General features: G+C 43.6%; 1 protein-coding gene across 1 annotated transcript; it reads right to left on the bottom strand.

Moving 5' to 3' along the window:
- Positions 1-5781: 5781 nt before the first annotated feature.
- Positions 5782-7749, bottom strand: LOC125511241 (photosystem II D2 protein-like). The gene is made up of 2 exons (XM_048676569.1): positions 7059-7749; positions 5782-6442 (listed from the first exon to the last, which is right to left on the bottom strand). The coding sequence occupies exons 1-2, from the start codon at positions 7735-7737 to the stop codon at positions 6039-6041; spliced, it is 1083 nt and encodes a 360-aa protein (XP_048532526.1). The 5' UTR covers positions 7738-7749; the 3' UTR covers positions 5782-6038.
- Between the last annotated feature and the right edge of the window lie 4617 nt (positions 7750-12366).

Genomic DNA, 12366 nt, shown 5'->3' with positions numbered 1-12366 from the left:
CAAGCTTCAAGAGGAAATTGATGCATTTGAAGAAGCTCCTAAGGCCTTGGTCAAGTGGGTTCCCAAGACGACATCAAGTTCCACTTCATCAAGTACAACTACAACTCCGAGGATTCCCATCAAGATGGTGTGGATCCCTAAGAATAAGAACTAGAGAGTTCTTGAGGGTGACTCCGCCAACATACTTCACTCTTATCATTTTGGCAAGAACAAGTGCAATCAACTTCCATATTTTGCACTAGTTCAAGGAGTCACAAACCCTCTTGTTGGTAAGACAAGGGACAAGGTAACCTAAAGCTTTCATAGACATCATCTTGTGTGTGCATGACTCTATGTCTATGGATATCCTTGTTTGTTCCTTGTGGGACTAACCCGTGTAGGTATTGAAAGTGCAACTCACTCCAAAGGATAGCTCCAAATGATCTACATCAACATAGAGCATCCACATCTTCAACACCTACATGAAGTCATCATCGACAAAACCCAAGGTTAGTTCATTCCTCTTAGAGGAGATCTCACATCTAGGAGGAGATTTACTCTAACAATTGAGTTAAAGAAACTCTGATGGTGTGAACACAACAACACTTTATGTAAAAGTGGTAACCCCATTTGTGCTTAAACGATGAGTATGACCTATGATCAAATGTTCTCATTTGACTCCTAAGTCAATATACTCATATATAGATGACCTAGTCATCGCCAATTGCTTGATAGATGCTAGAATTGTTTGTGCATGCTTTGCCACATATTTCATTTGTCATTTTATTGTGTGAGCATGTTGGTTGCATAATTTACTCATTCGAGGACATCCACTTGTTGTTTTGATTGTTTGGTTTCCTTTTCTTTTGGCCAAGTGGATGGACAAGAATTCCTAAGAACCTTCTCTAGCTATCTATGCTTTTATCGTCTCAAACTCTATTCATGCTGCATCACAAAATTTGATCAAGTCAGATTCGAACCACTCTATGTGAGGAGCACTCGGAGTCCCCGATTCGTCATAGACTTAAACTTCCAAAACTTCTTTGTGTGTTTCGGTCTGATCGATTCACCCATTTTGGTCATACCGAGATCACTAAGTCGATCTAGGTTTTCAACCTCGGTGCAACCGATTCGAACTTTTCGGTCACACCGAGTTGTTCCACTCGGTCACACCGACAGGGTCGGGCTATATATATATCCACGGGTCAAATTTTGGAAAACTTTCCAAACCTCCTCGACCCGCGCTTAGCCTGCTCTGCCTCCAGGGTCTCCGGATCGTCCTCCTCGTCGCCAGCCGCCTCCTGCCGCTGGTCTCCGCCGCCGTCAACAGGAATCATCCCCGTCGTTGCTGCCGTAGCGAGTTCATCGCTGAACTAGGGTATGAACTTGATCACTGTGCTATCCTTATCTGATTCCTAGCACATTGTGTTCGCCATGTATCTTGCCATGATTGAGATCATTCTATCCATCGAAAACACTCCGTAGTTTAGTCGTGAATTGAGAATTTAGGGTTAGGTTTCTGCCGAAACCATCTCGTACCCACCGAGTTGTGGAACTCGGTACCACCGATTCGGCTCAGGCCATTGCACATGTGATTCTTAGTCTGACCGAGAATTGCAAATTGGTGTGACCGAGTTCAGGACTTTGTGAAACCCTAGCAGTCTCGGTGCCACCGAACTGTGACTCGGTCTGACCGAGTTCACTAGTTTAGGTTCCAATAGCTGCTTCAGTATCACCGAGTTTACAAATCGGTTGATCCGAAATGCTTTCTGTGGAAAACTAAAACTAAGTTTTTGACTCATTCTTTTACAAAAACCTATGCATTTTGTGATTCTCATCCACTCTATCTCATCTATATCTATTCACGAGGTCTGTTGTCAGTGTTTGCAATATGTCTGATCAGAGTGACAGCCAGAACAAGTCAGAGGAGCAGGTTCACTTGAGTGAGGGCACTAGTCCCTCTAGCAGCTCTGATGATGGTAGCAGAGCACCCCAAGCAACTTACCCAAAGCTACCACCAGGGCCAGAAAGAAGAAAACGTCTAAATCTGAGGATGAAGACTATGTGGCAGTTGAGGATGAGGCCACTTCCAAGAAGAAAGTGGTTAAGAAGGAATATAGCACTGCTGCTGCCACTAAGCCTGGTATGAAAACCAAAGTGCCTGCAAAGAGAACTCCCATGTCTAAAGCTAGAGCCTCTACTCAAGTACCTTTGAAATCTGAACCCAAAGAAGCTGCTGCAGAAGGGAAGAAGAGGAAAGAGAGGGTCAAAAAGACCACTGCTAGAGTGCTTGGAAGATCCTCAATCATGAGAGATTCTGAAGAGGAAAACGAGGATCACTATCCAGGTGTATATGACAGTTTCAAGGCTTGTGGAGTTGATGAGTTTGTGGCTCAGAAGCTCACAAAATGGAATGATGAGCTTATCATGCAGTTCTACTCCACAACTCACTTCTACCCAGATGGAAGGATTGTCTGGATGTCTGAAGGTACTAGGTACTAGTCCACGGTTGCTGAATGGGCGAAGTTGATCAATGCTCCAAAAGAGAGTGAAGATGACTTGGATGTCTATGCCAACAAGAAGAAGGATCACAACTCCATGGCACACATGTACAAGGAGATCCCAGATGCTGCTCTTGAGACACACAAGTTTGGATCTGTACATTACCTTCCGTCAGGCTTGCCAACCATCAACTGGATCCTCAGGCACACTCTCTTGCCAAAGTCAGGTGATCATAAGATGATCAGAGGCCATGCAATAAACTTGCTTCATATCTTTGATGTCCCACAGAAGTTCAAAGTCATGAGCCTTATAGTTGAAACTATCAATAGGACAGCTGCAGATCAGAAGAGGAGTTGTGGGTATTCCCCACAGATCCAGGAGCTGATCAACTCCAAGATGGGCACTGGTACATATCTGCTGGACAAGGAGCACATGCCTATCTACCCAGAATTTGAGGACAACAATGTGGTGATGAATGAGGATGAACCATTTTCTGTGCACGCACAAGCCAAGAAGGAGAAGGCAAAGGCTGAAAAGGCTGCAAGGATGCCAACTACTGAAGAAGCATCTCAGTATCTTCTGAAGAGCAAGCAAGATCAGCTTGGCTACTTGATTGCATCCACTCTAAGGATTGAGAAAGGGCTGGCCACCCTGACTCAAAACCAGGAGAGCCTGGAAAGGATCGTAGAGCAGAAGTTCTATGACTTGGATGTGAAGGTAATTGAGATCCAGTCTGTTGTGGAGCAACTTCAGGATGATATGCGGGAGAGGAAGGGCAATACAACCACTGATGCATTTGCCAGAGTGCTTAGAGCTCAGAGGTCTGCTGCAGTGCCTGTTCCAGACACCAGAGCCACTTCATCTGCACCAGCTACAGCTTCAGTGCCACCAGCTCCAGCACCTACTCCATCAGCTCCATCCACATCGACTGAAGCCTTCATTCTTGGAGTTATCCAGACACCACCACCTAAAGACCAAGCCCGAGAGACGATTTAGTGCTATGCATTTTCTAGGAACTTTTTGGTAACTTGTTGCCAAAGGGGGAGAAAAATGTATAGATCATAGGCTTCGAGAGAGAGCGTTGCTTTTTATTCTCTCTTACTTTGGTGGTTGAACTTTATTTGCTTTGCTTGTTTGAGATACTTTTTGTCTGTGTGATACTTGGATGATCATGTGTTTGATCATATGCTACATTAATGCTTGTTGGATGACATTATCCTTTTATCCCTATATGATCATTCACTTTGCTTGGTGATGAGTGCATGTATTTAATTATTATCATTTTGAGCGCTCCACCAAGATGTATGTGACATGGAAGAGTAACCCATGAGCCTAATTCTCTGTGCATTTGCAGTCCAAAGCAAATCATAAACTATGCACACATTTAGGGGGAGCTCTTGCTTTTCACATACTTCTTAAAGCGACAATATTTTTCACTCTTATTATCATTTGTCAAAGCTTTGATCTATATGTTGTCATCAATTACCAAAAAGGGGGAGATTGAAAGTGCATCTATCCCGAGGTGGTTTTGGTAATTCCTAACAACATATAGCTCATTGAGCTAATGCTATTCCAAGATTAATATTTCAGGAAAAACTCAATGAATGGCATGGCATGGATGAGGAAAGTGGACCCCTCAAAATACTAGGGACAAAAAGATTGGCTCAAGCTCAAAGCTCAAGACTCTACATTTTATATTTTAGTGATCCAAGATCACATTGAGTCTATAGGAAAAGCCAATACTATCAAGGAGGGATGAGGTGTTGCTTGATGAGGTTCTTGCTTCATAGTGCTTAGTGATATGCTCCAAAATCCTCAACTACCTTCCCACATCCACATATGACCTAAACTAAAAGTCAAACTCGGCCCCACCGATTCTTTCTATTCGGCGCCACCGAGTTCAGATGTCATAGCCACTGCCACAAACCGTAGGCAAATCGGTCTCACCGATAGGGATTTCGGTCACACCGAGATGGGGTTGTAATCTCTCTGTTTCCCTTCGTAACGTTTCGGTTCTACCGAGATGAGCGATCGGTCCCACCGAGATTGCAATGTAAACTCTCTGTTTCTCTTTGTAACATTTCGGTCCCACCGAGTTTACCTGACCAACTCTCTGGTTAGCTTATTACCAAAACCGGTCCCACCGAGTTTGTGTAATCAGTCACACCGAGATTACGTTATGCCCTAACCCTAACCATATCGGTCCTACTGAGTTGCGTCTCAGTCCCACCGAAAATCCTAACAGTCACTAGGTTTGCTAAATCGGTCTGACCGAGTTTCTCCATTCGTTCTCACCGAGATTGGTAAATTGTGTGTAACGGTTAGTTTTTGTGTGGAGGCTATATATACCCCTCCACCCACTCTTCATTCGGGGAGAGAGCCATCAGAACATACCTACACTTCCAATACACATTTTCTGAAAGAGAACCACCTACTCATGTGTTGAGGCCAAGATATTCCATTCCCACCATATGAATCCTGATCTCTAGCCTTCCCCAAGTTGCTTTCCACTCAAATCCTCTTTCCACCAAATCCAAATCATGTGAGAGAGAGAGTTGAGTGTTGGGGAGACTATCATTTGAAGCACAAGAGCAAGGATTCATCATCAACACACCATTTGTTACTTCTTGGAGAGTGGTGTCTCCTAGATTGGCTAGGTGTCACTTGGGAGCCTCCGACAAAGATTATGGAGTTGAACCAAGGAGTTTGTAAGGGCAAGGAGATCGCCTACTTCGTGAATATCTACCGCTAGTGAGGCAAGTCCTTTGTGGGCGATGGACATGATGGGATAGACAAGGTTGCTTCTTCGTGGACCCTTCGTGGGTGGAGCCCTCCGTGGACTCGCGCAACCGTTACCCTCCGTGGGTTGAAGTCTCCATCAACGTGGATGTACGATAGCACCACCTATCCGAACCACGACAAAAACATCCGTGTCTCCAATTGCGTTTGAATTCTCCAAACCCTTCCCTTTACATTCTTGCAAGTTGCATGCTTTACTTTCCGCTGCTCATAGACTCTTTGCATGCTTGCTTGAATTGTGTTAAGATTGCTTGACTTGTGCTAAGATAGCTAAAATCTGCCAAAGACTAAAATTGGGAAAATGATAGATTTTTAATTGGTCAAATAGTCTAATCACCCCCTCTAGACATACTTTCAATCCTACAATAACCAAAGAATGAAAAAGATTCCTCAAGAGTCTCGGGTCCCAAAAGCGCGTGATAAATGCCACCGAAGCCTAAGACTGCTGAGGAAATTAGGCGAAGTACGCCAGATACAAAGTACGAAAAAGTATCTAGAACTTCCCCCCTGGCCCTACTCCCCAACCTAGAGTAGCTAAGTGTGGAAGTAAAATCAACCCTTGTTCATACATGGGCTTTTCTGGTACGAAATGGGCCACTTCAAATAGGTTCATTGCTCTGGCCCAGAATACGATTAATCTGGCATGAGCTACATGAGCTCCAAGCAGTTTATCGGACAAATTGATAAGTCTGGCATTCCCAGCCCACCAAGCAAAGCCGGTGGTTTCTTGGTCACGACCGGCTAAAACGAAAGTTCCATTAAAGAGCGTTTCCATGTGGTAGAACCTCCTCAGGGAATATAAGATTTTCATGAGGCTGATCCTGAGCTGCCATCCATGCACGAATACCCTCATTTAAAAGAATATTTTTGGTGTAGGAAGTCTCAAATTCTGGATCTTCTGCTGCACGGATTTCCTGGGAAACAAAGTCATAGGCACGTAAGTTCAGAGCCAAGCCAACTACGCCAATAGCACTCATCCATAAACCGGTGACGGGTACAAATAGCATAAAGAAATGTAACCAACGTTTATTGGAAAAAGCAACACCAAAGATTTGGGACCAAAAGCGGTTAGCAGTGACCATTGAATAAGTTTCTTCAGCTTGAGTTGGGTTAAAAGCACGGAAGGTATTTGCACCATCACCGTCCTCAAATAGAGTGTTTTCTACGGCCAGAAGTATGACCCGGCCGGACTTGACCTGCCGGAGGACTGGCGACTCACGGGTCTGGCGGCTCACTGGTCAGACGACTCACAGATGACCCCGACGGCGTGTCACATAGAAGACTAGGCCCAAGGCCCAGTAGGCCGGCTCATATTATGGTGGGCCGGCTTAAGACAGAAGGCATGAGGAATATTTCCTTTACGAGGAAGCAAGACCCGTACTTGTATCCGACTTGTAATAGAGAATAAGTTAGTTCTAATCCTAATAGGATTCTACATGTAAGCCGCCCCTTCAACTTATATAAGGAGGGGCAGGGCTCCCCAAAGAGGGACAAGGAACAAGAAACAATATCTAGGGCTAGACACAAAGAGGAGAGCCGGCTTACGGCGACTCCCTCATGATCATAATGAGACCTAGCCACAAACAGCACGTAGGGTTATTACCGGATGATGTTTCCCGGGGCCCGAAGCTGTCTAAATCCTCGTCTTGTGTGTTGCGTCTCTCGATTCCGCTCAACCCCTTCAAGCTACCACATAGATGCGTTGGCCTCGCGACTAAGTTCTTACACTAGGACATCTGCCGTGACAATTCCACGACAGAAGGTATTTGCACCATCACCGTCCTCAAATAGAGTGTTTTCTACGGTCGCTCCATGAATAGCGCATAGCAGAGCCGCACCTAATACTCTGGCAACTCCCATCATATGAAATGGGTTCAACGTCCAATTATGAAATCCTTGGAAGAGAAGGATGAATCGAAATATCGCTGCTACGCCAAAACTCGGTGCAAAGAACCAACCAGATTGCCCCAGTGGATAAATAAGGAATACAGAAACAAAAACAGCAATTGGACCAGAGAATGAGATTGCATTATAAGGCCATAATTGAACAGACCGAGCAAGTTCAAATTGGCATAACATGAAACCTAGTAGTGCAAAAGCCCCATGGAGAGCTACAAAAGTCCATAGACCGCCTAATTGACACCAACGAGTAAAATCTCCTTGTGCTTCGGGCCCCCATAGTAGCAACAAAGAGTGTGCTAAACTATTGGCAGGGGTAGAAACTGATGCGGTTAAGAAATTACAACCTTCCAAATAGGAACTAGCCAATCCATGGGTATACCAAGAAGTTATAAAAGTTGTCCATGTAAACCAACCCCCTAAAGCGAAATAAGCACAAGGAAAGAGCAATAGGCCAGACCATCCTACAAAAACGAAACGGTCCCTTCGTAACCAGTCATCCATAGTATCAAATAGATCATTTTCTTCTTTAGGAATTCTACCAAGGGCTATAGTCATAGTGATCCTCCTATTCAATTACTTCAACCATTTCCGAGCACCTCATATCACTTTCCAAGGCATATGATAGTTTTATTATCTGTGGACGATTTCTTTCTTGTTCAATGCCCTTTTTCAATGGTCTCGAAGAGAGAAATTTCCCATTTTTATCTATGGAGTCACAGTCACAACCGAGGTCGTGGTAAATCCATGAATTTGATTCGATTTGTTTTTCTTATACTATTTATTTTTCTTATACTATAGAAATAGAAATAAATTGTTTTTCTTATACTATAGAAAGAAATAAACCTTTGAATTCAGCATTATTCCAAGACTCCTATTTCAAAGTCTATCTTTTAAGGAAAAAATGCAAATAAAAGTAACCCTTCTTTTCCCATTCCCTCTCTATTGCATGGGTGGAAGAACTAAAATAATAGAGGATTCTGAAAAAATGGGACCTTCGAAATCCAATTAGATGAAGACGAAGGACACTGCTCTCTCAAATGAAAAAAGGTGGAAAAGATATGGAGAATGGCTCAACTGGAACAAATTAGGATGAAGCTTGTTCAATGCCCAGATCCTCTCAACCTATTAGAAGATGTGCTCAAACTAGATGAAGAAGAACGAGTGAAAGTATGCATCTTACCATGGACATGGTGGCACGAAAGAAATAAAACAAATGTAGGCGATGAAATGAGGGCTCCTGAAGCTTTCTTATCCTCTATCACCTACCATGTGGTTGAAGCAAGTAACGGACAAAATCATTTACCTTTTTCTCTTTCCATAATAATGGCAAGAGCATCAGCAACTAAGTCAAACGGCAGGGGGGCAGCACATCTTCCTGCCTCAAGCCTTTGTGGGTTTGAAATATGATCATATAATATCATTGACTTTCATACCAACATGGCCACACCTCATAGTTTTCATCACCCATTCATACCATTGATCAGGAAAGTTCTTTAAGTTCATCATTTGATAAACAAAAGGCCATTTAATTTTGCCATATGCATTTTCAAAATAAATCTTGAAAAGTAGAGCACTTTGTTCATTGTGATGTATGGAATTCAAACCTTCATGCGGCATAATAACACTTCATTATGTAGCTACCTTTCATAAAGCCAATCTGATTTGGAGAGATAATGGTATTAACTATCTTCCTAAGTTTGTTCATCTAAAGCTAACATTAAGTAAACGAATGGGGCTAAATTTCTCGATTTGTTTGGCATCCTTGGTTTTAGGCACTAAAGTAATGATCTCATAATTCAACCTATTAATATCTAAAGTTCTTTTATGAAAATCATCTAATCGATCTTTTAGATCCCACTTGACCACATCCCAAAAATGCTGATAAAAATCCACAGAGACACCATTAGGCCCATGGCTTTTATTTTTCTCCGTATGGAAAACCATAGAATGCAATTCCTCCATGAAAAAGGGTTTAGTAAGTTTCTCAACATCATCATCAGGAGTTGTCGGAGCACCCTGGATATTTAAATAAATCGTAGACTCATTAGCCCTACCAAAAAGATTCTTATAAAATTCGATGAAATATTCGAGAAGAAATCCTCTCCGTCAATCACCCCTGCCTCTTGTTCAAGGGAAATAATTCTACCTTTTCTTCCTCTCCCATTCACCTTGGCATGATAGTATCTAGTGTTATATTTCGTTCCTTAATCTCTTTTTCATTGTACCTCTACAGGCATTTTAACTCTTCTTGTTTCAGTAGACCCCCTAATTTATCTGTTAGTTCTTTATGATCATTTCTATCATGTGTAGTTAAGCCATTAATCTCAACATTCTTAATAATACCATATATCTAGTTTTCCTACTAGCTTAGCTTTATTCTTTCTATACCAAGCATCAACATTTCTATTCAACCCCTTAAGTTCCCTTCTCGAAGTTATAAGTTTTTGCAACCATTTTTCAATGGCAGAACCATCAAATTTTTCACAGCCAGACTTTAGTGACAAAATATTTAAAAGCTTCTCTGCACAACCGTGAATTCTCAAACATAAAAATAGGTTGTGTAACACTGTGAGATCCAATGACAAGAATCAAAGAAGTATGATCTAGCACTTCTCTTGCTAAATCTTGAAGAAAAGCAAGGGGGGTATTATTCTTCCCATTCAGGGCATATTAAAACCATATCTATTCTCTCATAGGTAGAATCCACTTGGTTATTAGCCCAAGTAAAATTTCTACCATTTAATGGCAATTCTCTCAACCCTATTTCCACTTCAATTGGAATTTGGCAATTTTGTGCATCTTCATAAACAATAATGAAGTTCCATTGGAATTTGGCAATTTTGTCAAACACCAAAATTCTTACAAAATACACCCCTATTTCCACTTGAACCACATCTAGCATATCACTATAAATCCCAACTAAAATTCCACCATATTTTCCCCTAGGAGGGGCCAAATTGCACACGTAATTTTTTTCTCCACACAAATTGTGGGGCTCATTTTTGGAGAAACGAGTTTTAGTTGTCTCCTGCAAACCAACAAAGTCCAGCTTCTTCTCACAAATCATTTCTCTAACAAATCTATTCTTAATATCCTGACCAATACCTCTCACATTCCAAAACTTACCTATCATTTTCACAAGAGAACTATTTGATTTCCCTTTTGTGTCTTTTCGGTAATCCTGGTTGTTTTTAACCACGAAGTCATTTCAGGTGACATAGCAGAGAGGAGGCCGGGCTTGTTGACCGTGCCGCATGTCACCTCCTCTCCACCACCAATAGGGGTCGCGGGTTATAACTGTTCGCTTGGTTGTGAACCAGTCTATGGTTGGATGGTTAGAAGGACAGTGGTATCCCCAGCCCACCAGGATTCAACCCAGGTGTTTGCATTATCCTGAATTTATTTCAGAATTTTCGACGAGACGCGTTTAGTGAGAGACTGGGAGCAGACATTCTCGTTGACTACGAGGTGCCTGTGGTGGCTCCATCAATCTCAAGATGATATGTCGGCTCAGTCTCTCCGATGTGCTCATAAAGGTAGGATATGCGTGTGTATTCATAAGGGTGAGTGTATGCCGGCCCAGTCTCTCCGAAGGCTTGCGTTTGTACTACGTTCTAAAGAAACAGTTAGCGTTGTTTATAAAAACCCTACAAAATTCCCTATAATGGTACAAACCTTTGATCCAAAGAGGCAAAGCCTTCGGTGCACGCGACCGGAGCCAGTCGACACCCAGACCGAAGAGCAGCTGTCCAGCTCACATCCCTCCCCCTTTGCACGCTCGATCGATCGACCAGCCGATGAAGCCATCGCATGCAGCGCACAAAACCAAACCAAACCTACAAATAACCTACTATTACTACAACCTGTCCCTTACGCAGCTAGAAAGCGACAGATTCCCCCGTGTTTAATTATGTTAAAACTCGTAGTATAGCGGAAAGGCCAAAAGGTTAGATGCTTCCTGGCCGGATTGGACTTAACAAAGTCGACGTGTGTCACGTACACGAGGGACAGGGGCGGGGCGGACGACGGGGAAAGGTGGTGGCGCGTCGCGGGCCGGGGGAGCACGGCGGCGGCAGCGCAACGTGTGCGCCCCTCGCCCCCGCGCCCACACGCTGTCGCCCCGGCCGCCTCCGCTTTTCGAGCTGTAAAACCCAGCCGTCTGCGTCGCCAGCATCGGCCAGCGGTCGACCGTCGTCCGGTGCGTACGTGCGTGCGCGCCGTCGCTGTTCGCCCCTGGCTCCGCTCATGGGAGGGTTCAGCGTACAGGGTCGGTGGTTACCACAGATGATAGGCTTTTTTTTTTTGGCTTTGGAGCCGTGCACACGTGTGGTGTGCTGCTTTTTGTTCCTCGAAGCATCTACGGCTAGACTTAACAAATCGGCTCTCTATATGCTCGCAACCGTCCTCGTCATTTTGTATTTTCTACGATTGTTGATCTCCTTCTTCTTATTTGCAAGCCACTTCTTCGCATGTTCATTCAAGAGAGTTTTGTTCGCCAACATGATCTTCGCATCCACGGCGTCTCGTGTGAGTTGCAACCTCCCATTCTCAACCTCTATCTTGCCAAATGTCTTGGCTTTCTCGAGTTCTCATTTGATCGGCGCATCTTACTTCTCCAACTCGATCTTTTCTCTCTCAATTTTAAGTTTTTTCTTCGTCCTCTTTCGGTCTCACTCCATACTCTCCTTTTGCGTATCAACCATGAGCTTGTACCTCTCCTCCTTGTTCTCCCTAGCCAAAAAAAATTCTGTCCATGTGGATGACATTTTTGTAGCCGCGGCGTCACGGGAGGCCCGTGCCTTCTCCCGCTATTTTTCCATGACTTGGCGGTTATCTTTTGGCACGGTGGATCTTCCATTTGTGACGACAACATCGTCCTCTTCATCGCCATTGATTTGTGGGCGCTTGAGACATCTTTCCTCTTCTTGCAGGACTTGAGATTGGCCACGAGTTAGTTTCACTTCGATTTGCCATTCAATATGATCCAACAATGGCTAAAAGCAAACAACTTTTTCTCCACCTCCTGATACAAAATGGACGCCACCGCCATCTAGCAAACAACATATGTATGAGCACGAGAATGCAAACACAAGAATCATACGCAAATGATGACAAGATGAAGCAATTGAGCTTACGTGAGTTGCCACTCCCATCCCATTTTGAGGGGTGTTTGGTCACTTGTGA

The sequence above is a fragment of the Triticum urartu genome, chromosome 5 (assembly GCF_003073215.2).
Source record: "Triticum urartu cultivar G1812 chromosome 5, Tu2.1, whole genome shotgun sequence".
NCBI lineage: Eukaryota > Viridiplantae > Streptophyta > Magnoliopsida > Poales > Poaceae > Triticum > Triticum urartu.
Note: the sequence above shows the minus strand (reverse complement) of the source record. Positions and strands in the feature narration are given on the sequence as shown.